General features: G+C 43.4%; 2 protein-coding genes across 2 annotated transcripts in view; both read left to right on the top strand.

Moving 5' to 3' along the window:
- The window catches only part of rab1ba (zRAB1B, member RAS oncogene family a), a 192,904-nt gene that overhangs the window by 130,256 nt on the left and 46,596 nt on the right, over positions 1-16,052 (top strand). The window lies entirely within an intron of this gene.
- Positions 4,836-8,986, top strand: cd248a (CD248 molecule, endosialin a). Its single transcript, XM_071926103.2, has one exon. The coding sequence runs from the start codon at positions 4,994-4,996 to the stop codon at positions 7,373-7,375; it is 2,382 nt and encodes a 793-aa protein (XP_071782204.1). The 5' UTR covers positions 4,836-4,993; the 3' UTR covers positions 7,376-8,986.

The following is a 16,052-nucleotide window of genomic DNA, read 5'->3' as shown; positions in this document are numbered from 1 at the left end:
AGACAGCATCAATTCATTTGCCAGGTCTCTGGTGGAGGCGGCAGGCCTTTAGTGAATTCTAAGCCCACTTTCCTCACTCCTGACTGGTGTTGGGCACTTTAAAAAAATGTGAAAACTAGCTCAGCGCTAGCTACATGCTTGCCAGATGTGAGCAGCTTGGCATATAAAGTAATACATTCAAATGACTACAACTACTACAACTAACTACTCAACTATTCAAATGTACTACAACTAACTACTACTACTAACTACTACAACATAACAACTGATGCTGTTGCTTTGGACAAATGCGTCTGCTAAATGATGCAATGTAATGTAATGTTACTGCAGACACACTTAGCAATTACGCTAACGTCACATCCTACACAAAGGATTAAGCCAACAAAGAACAACAAAGAAGTCCAACAAACAAAAAAATCTTAATCAAACAATCTAATGTTGTAAAATGACAGGACTTGTCTTGACTTATCACTGACCTTATCAGGAAACCAGGGAACTTGGAATGATTCTCCTGCTAGCTAGCCAAACGCTTCCACAAGCAATTTGAATTATAGAGAAATGTGAAATGGAAAAAAATCAATATTCCACTGCAGCTGCATTGAAAACTAGCATCAGCAGGAGCATCAGCTGGTCTATAAAGGTTACTACCACAGGCATTTCAGACATGGGAGTTCAACAAGGACCTAATGAAAATCCTACAGGCTCTTATACATCGGAACATGGAGAAATTGGCCCTTGGCCCTTAAAATGAATCCTTACTTTCAAAAGTGATATTACTTATGACTCCCTGGGAACAGTTACAGACAGTGCCTGAATTGGACCAAAAAAGGTGCCAGTACCCTAATTCAGCAGTTGCATGACATGAGATCACATGTGTCTTGGACATATTTATATTTATACACATATCTTGGTAATATATCCCACTTCAAATGTATTTATGCATTTCATTACATACAAATATAATATTGCATATATGCTACAATAAGACCAACTGAAAATGAAACAAGACTGCAGTCAGTTTAGCTGCAAAACTAGTCCTAACCTACCTTGCCATTTAAAAAAAAATCAACACAGAAAAATGTGCTGGGTTAGTGCTGTAATAATATCAGAGAAAGATTACACCAGAGAAAGATTACATACTTACAAACATACAGAAGACTGATGCAAATAGACAGAGGCCAATATTGTCTTTATTTAACTGACGGACAGAGCTGTCTGTGCTTTTTGGAGGCAGTGGCAACAAAGCAATATTGACCTTTTGTTGTTGACAGTCATGATATAAGAAAACTAGCATTATGTAACTTGTTACGTACATTTATTCCTCCTTGGCGCAATAACATAGCTTTCATTTGTGCTTGCACATCCTCTATTTTCTTTTCTCTCTCTATTGGCACCTGACCAGTAGTGTTGATTGGACATATTGGCGTTTGATTACCATGAATTTCTTCATGATTGACACTTCAACGGCCCTGTGCGCACTGACTGCTCTGCTCCATCAGATCAAGTGAAGAGGCAATGGCATCACTCTGCTCACAATATAAATGTATTTATTTTTTCTACACAATTAATATCATTCCATCGTCGTTTTGCCCACAAAGTCCTGCATCAGAATGTAAGCCATTATATTCTTTACAATCTGCCTTTGCGGGGCCAAACGTCAGTAGAATGGTTTTAATATTGCAGAACACGTAATTACAAGAGGCTATTTAAGGGCTTTAGGGCCAGAGTGACACCTCTTCACTTTATCTGTGCAGCTTTGTTTTCGGCTGCAGTTTGACTCACCGTGTGAGCGGAGCGCTGCCTTCAGTCTGTAGGATGCTGTCTGCTTAAATGAAGCCCTATCAAGTCTATGGTGCACTTTTTTCATACGGAGATACTCTCTTCATTCAACTAAGGCGTACCAGGAGGTGGCGGTACGGAATAAGAAGTAAGGGTACTCATGTGGACAAAAATCAGAAGTGCCGGTACGCAATAAGAAGTAAGGGTACTCATGTGGACAAAAATCAGAAGTGCCGGTACTCAGTACCGGTGAGTACTGGCCCATTTCAGGCACTGGTTACAGAATCAAAGAGCAAGAGTCGCCATTTTACACCAGTGTTCAACAATCACACAGAGATAAATCCATAGAATCCATAGAAGAGGAAGAGAGACCAATTTCGTCACTGAAAGTGGCCTCAATAGACCAGAATGCAATGCAGCCACAAGACATGATGTGAGTAAGCGGTGTGACTCTGACTTCATATCGACGGGAAAACTCTTACTCTTTTGCTCTTACTATGCTGTCGCTAACCCAGAGCTGCATGCAACAAGTTCACCCTCCTTTTCTGTTGCATTTGCATACAATTTTCTCATGCATAAATTAATCCAATGCAACACCTGTTGCAACCTGTATGTGGGCTAAATGCAATGTGCCTGGTTCTGGTGATCTTAGAGACCCATTATAAAGAAGTCAGTGCCTCATTTTGAATGAAGGCTTTATCTGTGCAGAAAACCTAATAAAGCTGTCAGAGTGTATGCACCACTCCCCACACATTGTTCACCTCAGTGTAGCTCAAATTTAAAACGATCTGATCTTGTGATAACGTGTCATACATGGTATTTATTTATGCTGTCTATTCAAGCATCGCGGACTGGAGGCATAATCTGTGGATCGCTGATGGATGCTGTGAGACAGGCGTGAAGGGAGTTGTTAAAAGGTTTTTAGCGAGTGGGTGTTAAAGGGTGGTTATGATCATTAAACACCATTTAACCTCAAAACGTCAGGCTGTCATAAAAACTAGCTGGCCGGGCGAGGTCGCCTGGTTTAACTGCTGTCACAGTGGAGGACAAATGGCCTGGGTCGCCCCTGACTTGAGTTTCACCAAGCTGAGGCGGGGGGTGTGTGTGTGTGTGTGTGCCAAGTATGTGTGTGTGTGTGTGTGTACATGCATGTCTCTGAGTATAATGTGTACCTGTGTTCATTATGGTTAAGGAGCACTATAATGCAAAAGACATATATCTTGTCACAGATTTGTCTGGTTCTCATCAAAATTTCCCCATGGGAACCATTAAAGTAATAATTTGCAATACCATTAAATTTATATTTTGCTACCATCTATCTGATTGATGTAACACAATAGTGATTCAACCTATATCCAGTTCATGAAAGCTTTTACATTTGCTGTTCTAAACACCCAGTGTCTGGTAGCTCTTTCCTGGGAAAAATCCTCTGGTGCACAGGAAGTGATGTGTTTTACGTTTCCAGTTTGTTTGGAATAAACAGAAGAAGAAGAACTGGGTAGTTAGCATGAGCAGCGATAGCCGCCATGACTGAAAAGACAGAGAAAAGAGAAACTCAAACTGCATCAACAGAAAATTCAAGAACAAAGATGTCACAGTACTGGACACTGATTGATTGACAAGTGATCTCTGGGAAGTGATAAACTGATACCGCGTTAACCTATAGGCCTATACTGTTAACCAACCAGATGATCAGGTACAAATTTAGGGTAATGCTGAAAAGATGTATAGCCTATGCCTAAGGTGATGAAGTCCCAGGTTCAAGTCCAAGTCCAAGTCTGAGTCATAAAAATTGTACTCGAGTCCAGGACTTGAGTACTGCAACACTGCTTCCCCCCAGTTCCTCCCTTTTCTCAAATAGTGCAGTATGCACCATTTGGGCTCTGAAACAACAGTTAGGTGGATTTATTATGGGCTCACAGAATTTCTACTACTTCCTCTGTGGACTGGCTACTCCCCCCCTCCCCACAGACCCTCTACCCCCCCCCCCCCCAACATCCCCCGTTTAGAAACATAAGTCTACATTTCAGCAGCCTGGCTTTGTTTTCATAGCAAACCCAGAGGCCCTTTCCTCTGCACCAGTGACCCCGGCAACTTTCACTACTTCCCCATCCCAATATGAGAGTTATTAGCATGGAGGCAAGCATTGTTGTTTTTAACATAGCTGTAGGCCTTTTGAGCAGGAACGGGTGTCTTCTTTCTGGCCTAGGGTTGTAGCGTTAGTGTAGCATGACAGACATGTGGAAATGGAAGGATGTCAGGTTGAAGTCCCTGCTTGGTTCCTTTCTATTTGCCCTTCAACAAACAAATCAACAAACACTCAAGCAGTACATACAGCAATACATGTACACACACAAATACCTACATAAAACAGACTGTATAGAAACAATTTAGGTAGACAATTCACATAAAAGGTATTGAAAGGTAGAGAAAATATAAAGAAAAGACAACTGAAATGAATGATTCACAAGTGGAGTTCAAGACTAGAGAAGAAGAGAAGACGACAAAGAAGATAATTGATGGATTGTTGGAACAAGGGCATATGTTCGAGTAATTATTCAGTCTCTTTTGAATTATTGGAGATAAAAACATTTTTCAGTGCCACAATACGGTGTGTGTGTGTGTGTGTGTGTGTGTGTGCATGCGCGCATGCACACAAGGAGGGGTAAATGGCAGAGTACCAAACTATTTCCATAAACGGGCTTATGAAAACCATGCGACATGCTCTGAAAAAGAAAGAAATGCACAGATCAGTGCACCTCCCCCCATTCTCACACACACATCTACATAGTCCCCCCCCACCGCCTCTTCCAAAAACATACAATTCTTTTCTTCAATTCCCTCCCTCTCTCCCCTTCTGCCCACCCTCCTCGCTATACCTCCCTCCCTCCATCCCTCCCTCCCTCCCTCCCTCACCCCTCCTTTCCCTCCCTCTCTCCGAAATCTGGGGACAATCTGCAAGCACTCAACTCCAGCGCAGATCTGTTTTAGCAGCGCAGAGTGAAGAGCACAGTGGACTGAAAGACAGAAAGTGAAAAACTAAGGGTTCCAAATGAAGGGAGAAAAGTTCAGATAGACAACAAAGGCAGCGAAAAGAAAAAACTACTGCTGAAGAAAGTTTCAAAGGCAGAGAGATAAAAGTGTCAAGAAAGTTAGGGTGAGAGAGAGGCAGAGAGCAAAGAGACATCCAGTTTAAGAGAGCAGTGAGTGAAGAATGGGCTCCCTGATACACAGTGCTGCTGCTCTTCTCCTCATCTCCCAGCTGATTTTGCTCTTTGGAGTTCCTTCAGTCCTGGCCCAGGACCTGAGAGAGAGGGACGCTCTGTGCAACGAGGATGGCTGCTTTGTGGTCTACTTCCAACGCAAGACCTTCCTGGACTCCTGGAGGGCCTGCAAGGAAAAAGGAGGCAACCTAGCTACCGTCAAACGCCAGGAGGAAGCCAACACCATCGCCGCTCTCTTCTCCGATGTGGACCTGCGCCACTCCCGCACCAAGGTCCAGGTATGGATCGGCCTCCAGCGCCAGCCTCGCCAGTGCACCACCTCACGCCCGCTCCGGGGTTTCTCTTGGACTACAGGAGACCAGGATACCCAGTATATCAACTGGCAGAGGGAAGACTATCCCGGTACGTGCTCGGCTCCCCGCTGTGTGGCTATGGGCTACAGCACGTCTGCTCACGAGCAGCACGATAACTTCAAATGGCTGGACGGTTCCTGCTCCGTCCCTGTGGATGGGTATCTGTGCCGTTATACCTACAAAGGAATGTGTGGTGCCTTGTGGAGCGAAGGGGGTGGTAATGCCCTCTACACTACACCCTTTAGCCTTCTAAGCACGCTGCTAACCCATGTGCCCTTTGGATCTGTTGCTACCGTGCCCTGCCCGGCAGGTACCAAGAATGAGCAGTCAGTTCTGTGTAGGCTGCGGGAGGATGGCTCGGTAGGCTGGTCGCGAGAGGCCCCCCTCTGCTCCGATCCCCCTGTATCACAGAACTGGTGCGGGCAGGACAACGGTGGCTGTGAGCATTTCTGCAGGGAGGCCGGTGCCCACTACTACTGCGAGTGTTCAGACGGGTTTCAACTGGGGGAGGATGGAGAGAGCTGTGAGCTGGCCGACGTATGCCAGGGGGCACCCTGCGAGTTTGAGTGCCTGCCCCTCTCAGATGGCTACCGTTGTGCGTGCCCTGAGGGTTACATGCTTGCGCCAGATGAGCGTGGCTGTCTGGATGTGGATGAGTGCCTCCAGAGCCCTTGTGAGCAGCTATGTGTGAATGCTCCCGGGACCTTTGAATGTCGCTGCCGGGAGGGCTACCGCCCGGACGAGGATGGCGAGTGTGAGGATATGGACGAGTGTATGAACGATCCGTGTGAACATGCCTGTGAGAACACACCGGGCTCCCATATCTGCCACTGCCACCTGGGTTTCTCCCCGCTGCCTGAGGACCCCAGCCGATGCCAGGACACCGACGAGTGCCAGATCCCTGGGACCTGCGAGCAGATGTGTGTGAACTATGAGGGCGGATTTGAGTGCTACTGTGAGGTGGGCTATGAGCTCATGTCTGATCATTTCTCCTGTCGGAAGATAGGGGAGGGGGACGGCCAACGCGCTGTCACTCCTCCCTTCCCTTGGGTCACGCGCAACCCCGGACCTGTATGGGACCCCGTGGACCCTGTCTACCACTGGACCCCCGAGCAGAGCCATACTGACTGGCCTCCAGAGGTGGATGATTCCCTGGACTGGTTGACCGACCCACCCGTAGTCCTCGGTTCTGATGTAATTTGGGTCACCAGTGCCCCTCAGGAGGAGCTGCCCTTCCACCCCGCACCGGACACTCCAACACAGGAGCCTGAGGAAGAGGAGGATGACATGGATAGGGGAGAAGCTGGGCCATACTGGTTTGAATTGGGGGACAGAGCTGAGTCTGAGTTGATAGCTATTCCCACCTCCACCCAGTCGCCACCTACCACCAGCCCTACCTTTACCCCTACCTCGGACTGGTACGAAGATGAGGAGGAGGAGACCACCACCGGTCTCTCCATCCTTCCCACCTCCACCATCTCTGAAGGGGCCTGGAACTGGCTCTGGAACAGCCCCACCCCTGCCAGCCAGGAACCAGGAAATCCAGCCCCTGTGGATCCAGTCACAGACTGGGATATCCCTGCTCATACCAGTTATCTCAATGAGGAAGACGAGGATGAAGATCACACCACTATGGATTACTCCCAGTTCCCAATGCAGGAGGTTGAGGTGGAGGTGGAGGGGGTGGAGCAAGAGGACAACATAAACCCCCAAGCTGCTCCCACCCAGCCTACAGCTTCCCATCAACCCCCGAGTGAGGGCGTGGAGGGAGGTGACGGCGTGGATTCTGTCCAGCACGACAAGGAGCAGAAGCAGGGCGGCAGCTGGCTCCTGGTGGGCCTCCTGGTGCCCATCTGCATCTTCATTGTGGTGATGGTGGCGCTGGGCATTGTCTACTGCACCCGCTGTGCCGTTCAGCCACGCAACAAGAACGCCACCGACTGCTACCACTGGATCTCAGGGGCTCATGACAAGCAGGGTGCCCCTAACCCTTCAGCAGGGGTCAAGTCCCATGTCTAAACAGACAGGGGGACAAGCTGACATGTACATAAACAGACTCTATTTCAGAGATAAGGATAAGTGGACAATCAACCAGGTAAGAGAGGAGCCTGGAGGAGTTTGGAACTGCCCACTCTTCGAACACTTTCGGATATTACTGTGGAATATCAATTGAAAGAGGAGGGGAAGGGCCGGACACTGAAAACCACTGATCATTTTTGGGGTTGGGGTTGCTGTGTGGTAGAAAACTTTGATGTTGCATACACTGACCACACAGCATGAGATCTGATTGCTTCATGATTGCACTAGGCTACATGGTTCTAAAATATCATCTGGATGGGTAATGTTGTAACATCTGGTAATATCTGAAAATTATGTTCATTTCAACATTTCACAGCTGAAGCCAAATCCTGCTAAGAGCCTTGGAAATCAATGTACTATTGGTAAAAGCATTTTGCCTCTTGTTTGAGGTAGTGAAACTTGACAATTTGGTCCTTTTCATGCAAAATGCTCGGGGTCAATTAAATTAATTCCAAGAGCATATCACTGTAAATTACTATTACTGTCAACTGTATTAAAGGGATTTAGAGGCATTGTTTGTTCACATCAGCAGTTGGTGAAAGGAGACTGTGTGCAAATGTTCCTTCAAGGAAAGGACAGAGGACATTCCAGTGGCTGCAAATACAAGTCAGCAGTGGATTGCATGCCAATCACATGATAATGCTGGGAAAGCAATCATTTGGAAATCACTGTATTTGTGCTGAATGGTTAATTATACCACAGACCAAAAACCTTGGCATACTTGTGTATATATGTATTTGTGGTTATTTTGTATGTATGTTTTTGTGTCTTGTCACCAGCAAATTCAAGAAAATGTGACAGCATTCAGGATTCATTGAAGTGCCTTTTGTTCTATGGAGCACACAAACCTTGTGATATGTAGAGGAATGTCTTTCTGCTTTTGGGAATAGCTTCCTCCATTCAAGTCCAATTTAAGAGCACTCCTCCTCTCCCTGACTTTCCTTAAAAGAGGTTAAAGTGCAGATGTTCATATTGCACAGGGAACATGGCGGGGTCAGGGGCTGCTGGTTGACATTAGCCTTGACCTTCGTTCGTGAGATGGCCATCATTCAGCCTCCCTAACCCAGTGCCACATAATTCATTAGCACACCCCAGACCCCTTTTTCACAGACCAGCCCTGAAATGTTTTATGGACTTTTGGCCATGTTGGACCACATCCAGCTGCCTGGGACTGCAGTCAGTGCGACCCCTTGCAGTTACAGGCGTAACTGCAGATATTTAACTCAAGACAATTAGATCCACTCCAGAATTACAAATAGCACAGAGGAGGAACACTGCCTTGGTTTCAAATGTGCTGGAGAGGTGCCCATTGGAAGTTGGGGTGTATGAACTTTGTAGACCAAAGAAGAAGTAAAGTCCAAGGCACTCTGTCTTGTAAAAAGTTAAAAAGCCTTTATTTTAAACAGCTGAATTGCTATTTAATGGCTGGACAAAGCACCACTCCAAAAATGACACATGAAATATGTCTTCTTTGTATCCATAGACTGTGAAATCTATGAAATATCTGATGCCTTTTAATTTTTTCTGTTTCTGTTAAGTAATTGTGAATTAAAACACTATGACAAAGACTTTGTGGATGATCATGATTTATTTGTTGTTTTTGTGCTTGCAGAGGCTTCTTACCACTGAACTTCTGAAGTATATTGTCCTGATAATGAGACACATTCTTGTCAAGCAGTCCTTTGAGACAGCAGTGAGTCGAAGAGGCGTAAATTATGCTGAGTTGCCTTGTCAGCATATTGGAAAGACAAATGGGGGAGGGATGGTAACGATACTATAATTTGAAAAATGAACATGATCCTTGGAGGATTCTCTGTTTGTGAAAAAGGTTTTAAAGCAAAATACTGCATGACAAGTTAGAGCAGTCCCCGCTGGCACGGGGGAAGCATTGTGATTGTATTAACTAATGGAATGTGCTGATCAAAACCAGGTTCTGGCTCAGTACGTGATGCTCAGAGGGGGTCTCTCTCTCTCGCTCTTTCTCCCTCTGACCTATTTTCAACATTGTCATCTCTTGCTAGAGCCCTTGGTATGTCGACACAATCCAGTCGCCACTGAGCAGAGCCATGCTTGCATCTTTGTTATCCCCTTCTGAAACAGAGAGTCTCTTAAATCACACCTAGGCTTCAGTCTAGTAGACATGTATTATCCAAAAAAGCTGGGTTTTTACCTAATTGCTTGCATACTCTGATAAAAGCAAGTGAAAAAGCTCAAGATGGATATTTCATGATTGACTGTACTATGACCCCTATGAGTAATTGTACACAGTATGGCCCTATATCAGGATACAGCTGGGACAATATAGTATGGATAAGACTTTATTTGGATAGTCCAAGTTGACACTCAGCTTACTATCAAGTGACTATAATGAGTCACTAAAACGTCTGGTTCAGGTGATACTATAGTGGGAAAAGTAGTCTGTAAATATTCATTGTTAGGCAAAAATAGGGTCAGATTAAGGTTAGGGTTAACTAAGGTGAGGGTTAGGGTTACATAGTTTATAGAGATGCAGAAAATATGCAAGTGACACTTTGTTGAACATCCTTCTGTAACCTGATAGGTGAATATCAACATTGGACCGTCCAAATAAAGTGGTTCCGCATAAGATCAAAAAGTAGGAAAAGGTTGTTTGCTTAAGAATTAATCTATAAACAATATTGACCTGCAGGTGCATCTATTCCAAATACGATGTGAAATGTGTCGGTCCTAAAGAATCCTCACACTGCTGAATATTAGGACAGATACCTTTTCAAAAAGGCACAGAAAATATATTTTCTCTTATGTTTCATTTCAGAAGCTCCAAACATAATGACATTTAACATTTCTGGCAAACCCATCACAATCATACATACATAGAGAAAGAATTTACAGAGAATACACACACGCACGCACGCACGCATGCACGCACGCACGCACGCACACACACACACACACACACACCCCTGATGTCAAGAGGGACTTGTCAAAATTCTAGCTAGGTGGAAATGCAGGGACTCTATAGATCAGGAACAGCAGCATTCGACTCATTCTATAAGAGATACACCAGTACAACAGTTAGATAAACTAGATCCTCATAAAACCGGTTTCCAGGGATTAAGTCTGTGTATACAAACATCATTCATCCTGCACAGAGCAGTTCCATAAAACATCTTAAAGAAAACACTGGGAACAAAGCTCTTCATTCATGGCCTGGGGATGTAATGTTTGCCAGATAATAAATCCATTTACATTTTCCCCTCAATAATATACTGTTGACATCACACCCTGCTTTGTTTGATTATCAATAAGGAAAGGTCTGAGGAGAAAAAAAATAAATAAAAGAATAAATAAAGGTCAATATAGTACAGATCAAGTGATTAAAATGTCAAAAGTGGCCATTGATTTCTTCCAGTTGAATGCATTCATTTAAAGCACTACTGGCATGTGACTAGTGTAATATGTAATAAATAGATTACCCCCAACCTCTGAGTTTTGTGAAATGCATTTGCATGGAATAATGAAATTCACTGAACTTGTATAAGGTCGAGATTTTACAATGTGTCACTTCCGGATTTAGCAAAGCAAAACTTGAAAGTTTGTGCTGAAAATTCAAAACCTTCCTCTATAGATTCCACTACTGCTTCCATTTTTCTTGGGAAGATGTTGCTAATTGTGGGCCTAGAAGAAGAAGAAAAAGAGAAAGAAATCACAACTTACACCTGAAATTACCGAGTTCGAAATGTGGTAGTGGTCATTTCCGCTGGAATTTTTACTTGAATTAAAATCAGTGACAATCTCTGCAATTATTGGGTAGGTAAAATGAGTCCTGTGTGAATAGGGCTTTAAGCTCCTTCCGCACAAACCCTGAGGTCAGGCAGTGGGTTTATGATGTGATGGATGGTCTGTGTGTGTGTGTGTGTGTGTGTGTGTGTGTGGGGGGGGGTCTACTCCAATGACCTGGGTGGTCCAGTGATCTGACCACGTCAATCCTCCAATCAGCTGATTGTGCAATGGTTTTGCAGTGTGTCCGGCTGTGACGACACCTGATATTCAACACCGTCAAACAGTGACCTCCGTAACCGCAGGGCGCCGCCACCTTTTGTACTGTAGAAATCAACCACCCATCCAACCTCTGAGAAAAAAACAAGAGCTGTAATCACACACTTACAGAAGGTAGACAATAGTGGACAAAACCATCTGTTTGAGATAACTGCGCTCTGCACCGCTACTCTCTCGTTGGAGCTGTCGAAATCTCAAGCGTGCCTCTGACCAGTTCTAAAAATGGTCAGACTTGTGATTAGTCTTTTCATTGAGCCTCATCCTTGAGGCAAACAGATAGGAATTAAAGAGCTATTCACACTGCGAGGACCTTGAGACGGCGAAAACAGGGGACGCTTTGTGCGAGACAGAAGACCTGCAGCATCCGTTTTCCTCATTAGACATTCCTGGGCTTTCCAGTATAAAATCAGAAATGCGTTCAACAGAGAACGAACACAGCCAGGTGCCAAAGATTAATCTGATAGAGAGGTGTGTGTGTGTCATGAAAATATGAGTTGGTGTGTGCATGCTGTGTTTACCTACAAAAGATTTCATTTGCCTCCATGCAATTTGCAGCCACCACAACCAAAAACCCTTCTCTGGAAAATCCTTCCCTTCCTCTCCTCGCTTAAGTTTCATCAACAAACAGAGGAATTAAGTTAATCTCTGATGTGTACAGACAGACAAACAGATGGACGGACTTTTAGCCAGCAGATGCACGGTAACTGTATCCGCCTCGGTCCTCCCTCACTCACGTAGCTTGATCTGAGGTCATTAAACTGGGCCCTTGACTTCATCACGCCTCCCTGTTTCCTCTCCTCCTAGATTGCTGGGCCGTGCCTCGGAGAGAATAGGCCAGCTGACTCGAAGTCAAAATCAGGATGGAATATTCCCCAGGTCATCGCTGCACTTAAGAATGTGGTTTTAGTCAAGGTGTTTGGTTAAAGCTGCAATATGCAAGCGAGAGGTGACTTGAAAACTGTTTGAACTTCAGTACCCAGAAATCCTGTAATGTGACGTCAGTAAACTGAACACAGCATGCTTATGTTTTCCAGCCTAGCCGGTCTGTGACGCTTTATACCAAAGGAAACCAAAGAGACGAGAGAGGGAAAGATCTAATGTTGGTGAGCGCTTCACTGTTTAGGAGACACTTTTGGATTTCGCTTACAGACACCAGAATTGAAGCTATAGTTAAAGTTCAGTCAGGAAGACTAAACCTCATAAACAGCCTTTCATTGTCTATTTTGCACATTATGTTCTTACAAGTATATTTATGGTAATTTAGGGGTATAAAAAGAATAAAACTTTGGTTCATTGTTGATGATAATTTGCCTACATGATTGTTGCCTACCCCAAGCCACAAAAAGGATGAAAGTTCAACAATAACGCACAGACTGTGTCAGCTTAAGAAATTTCTTTTAGGTGTTCTACCTCCATGAGGCAGACGAGGCTCATTAGGGATTGACATAGTTTCAATAAAACCAATTAAATAAACTGAGTAAGAGGCACTTGGGTTTAAACACAACCAGTTATGCTAAAAAGGTCATTCATTAAGCTAATTAGTGAATTAGCAATCAGTTTTTCCTCATTAATATGCAAATTTATACAGCAAGGTGTTCCAAAATTTAATCAGAATGATCTACTCTGTAGTTTCTATCATGTGTCAACACATTATGCAATAAAAACCGTCATTGACTGTTCAAATTAGTCTCTCCTGATTAAATTTAATTTGGGTAAATATGACGAATCAACAGCGTCTCAGGGTTGATGGGACACTTCTCTGTTGCAGCCCCCCTTTGTGATTTAGACTGATAAGACACACAAATCTTGCCTAATGCAGCATTAAATAAGGGACAAATCAAAAATCGGTCAACTCTAAGCAACTGAGCACTTCTCCCAGTAAAAGCCTCTCCATCATATTTAGCACCTCTGTTGTACTAAGCATTTAAGGAACTCCTGATCTGATCGATGCTCTGCAAAGGCAAACACTCTTGGTTTTAAAGTTTTGTTGCATTGACCAGACCTCTCTCATTCAAGCCGTTGGTCTTTGAAGGTCCACTTGGGTTTCTGGTCGAGCGTGAAGCCCTGGAGCGGCCTAATTGGACCTTGTGCGATCTGTCCTGGTTCTCTCTGATCGGTCGTTCCTCCGCCGCCCGAGGGTCCGCAGCCGTAAAGGTGCTCCATCAGCAAGCCGAGGAGGACGGATGTGGAATACATAACGTTTGGTCTGAGGCAAGACGGATAAAGACGAGAAAGGAGGGGGAGAAGAGGGAGGCATGGAGCGAGAGAAAGAGGAGTCAACAGTAAACCCACCTAAACGCAGCTTACCCACTTTTTGATTTGAAGGAATAGAGTTTGTCCACCTTTTTAGGATGACATATACTGTATCTATAAAAATAATAAGATGAAAATTGATTGATGCCTGTGGGGAAATTGCACCACAGATACTAATGGATAGTAATTAATAGGATGCAGCATGGACAAAAAAAGAAAATCAGAATATAAGCACAAAACTAGAATATGGAGTAAGCAATAAAAGCAATAAAATAGAATATAAACAATTGTTGAATGATATAAGCATATGCAGCCGGCAATTCCAATTCCATGTCTGAGTGGGAGGTTTGTGAAAAGGATGGATTACTTTGTTTGGATTTATGAACAGTTCTTACTTAAAGATGACACTAACAGTTTCGATTGCTTACTTAAATATGAATTATGAAATCTGACTTATGTGCTATATATATATGAATATAAGTAGTTATTAAAGTGATTTTATTTGAATCGAGTTTTAGAGCATTTTAGCTTTAGGCTAAGTTGCGTTCTCTTAAATTCTCTGCAATTTCATGCATTTTAAATTAGAGACAAAAGCCTGTAAACATATTTATGGGTGGGAAAATGTATTATGTAACCACAAGACAAATTGCCACCAATATTATGTAGGCCTGTGTATATTATTGGTTATGATGGTTGAATTCTGATCGGTAAATTAAATTACTATAGCTGTTTATGCCAGTATATGTTAAGATGTAAAGGTACCATCTTGTCCTTGTTATGCTAATTGTATGTTAATAGGGTAGAACATTCTGTCGCTTTTTGTTTCCCAAATAAAAGTCTTTTTACATGCATTTTGTCATTAAGGTGCTTCTTACCCATCGGGTGGCCCCTCTGCTATATGTTATGAAAATGTGTAGAAGGTTGTACAAGGTATAGTTAATAACATTGGTGGAGATCGATGGAACTGAATCCATAGCCCAGTGACTCGCACAAGTTAGAACTTCCTAAAGGCTTACTAAAATCAATAGAGAGCCTAACTCACCACTACACTGCTAAGCTTAATGGATATACGTATTGATATTTTGGAAGATGATATGGTATTAGTATTGATTCTGGATCTGGTGGATGGGTCAGGTTAATAAAGCATGCTTGATTGCATTTCTAATCAAATCAGACGTAAATTACTTATTCTAGTCCTGTTATCTCTTTGGCTAACACTCTTACCAGCACTCTTACCAAGTAACACCTGAATAAGAGAGTACATTTTTTAATGTTTTTTTTATGGTTGGATTGATATTCAATTTGTAATTCTGGTGACATCTGAAAGAAAAAAAAAAAAAAAGATTAGGCTACATTGGATGTGACACAGTGAATAGTTAACAGCTAAAGCAGCACATCGTCAGGCGCCATGCCTTAATCACTCTAATCTTCTAATTTGAGATCATTTTTACCATATTATTAAATAGAAAATATTACAGACATCCGGGACACAATCAAATTTTACTCTATTTTGGACTGGCAGCTGTACAGTCATGTGCCGGCCCACAGTACCGTCATTGGTTGCGCTCTGAATGGTCAGCACAAGGTGGGTTCAAAGTGGTATCTTTCTCTTTTGCCAGTTTATCCTGTTTGTGTGGAGGAATGTTTCTAAAATGCTGCTGCATGCTCATGTGTGCATCGAAACTTTAATGTTGAGTAACACGCAATGATCCGTGTACTTCAATGTCAGCCATGGATTTGAGCAAAAACTGTGACAGTCCCATTCTTTGCAGCATATTCTCTCTCAGCGGGCATGACAATGCAATATCAGTACATCCACTGCAGTCACTGTTAGCCCGAGGCTAGCCCAGCAACTCTTCCCCCGGGGAAGTTGCTTTACTCACAAACAAGCAGCTGGCTGTTGCCTCTTGCCTTTGGTAAATCTCCTCAGCAGTGTACTGTGGTTCATACTAGAAAGGCTGAAGTGTGGACTTCAATAAAATGTTGTCATTCGTTCCATTTTTGACAGTGGCATTCCTCTCCACAGCAGTTTGCAAATAAGCTCAGTTCACTAACTAACTGGCTAATATGCTAAAGTTTCCAAAGTCACAGCGCTACGATTCGTGATGTAGTTTTGAAGAAAGGGTGAAACCCAGACTAATATATTTGAGCACTCCTATGTTCTCGCTAAATTAGATGTGTGTTGTTTTGCGGCGTTGCCCCCCTTTAAGGACTTAAAGTCATCGTAATAAGTAGTATCAAACTGATGTAAGTTATATGAGGATATGATGTTTTAAATGAATAAATTAAAGCTTTTCTGAGAATATATCAAAACTATTTTTGCTCA

Source organism: Centroberyx gerrardi, chromosome 23, assembly GCF_048128805.1.
Source record: "Centroberyx gerrardi isolate f3 chromosome 23, fCenGer3.hap1.cur.20231027, whole genome shotgun sequence".
Taxonomy (NCBI): Eukaryota; Metazoa; Chordata; class Actinopteri; order Beryciformes; family Berycidae; genus Centroberyx; species Centroberyx gerrardi.
The sequence above is the reverse complement of the archived record's forward strand: the minus strand, read 5'-3'. Positions and strand labels throughout refer to the sequence as shown.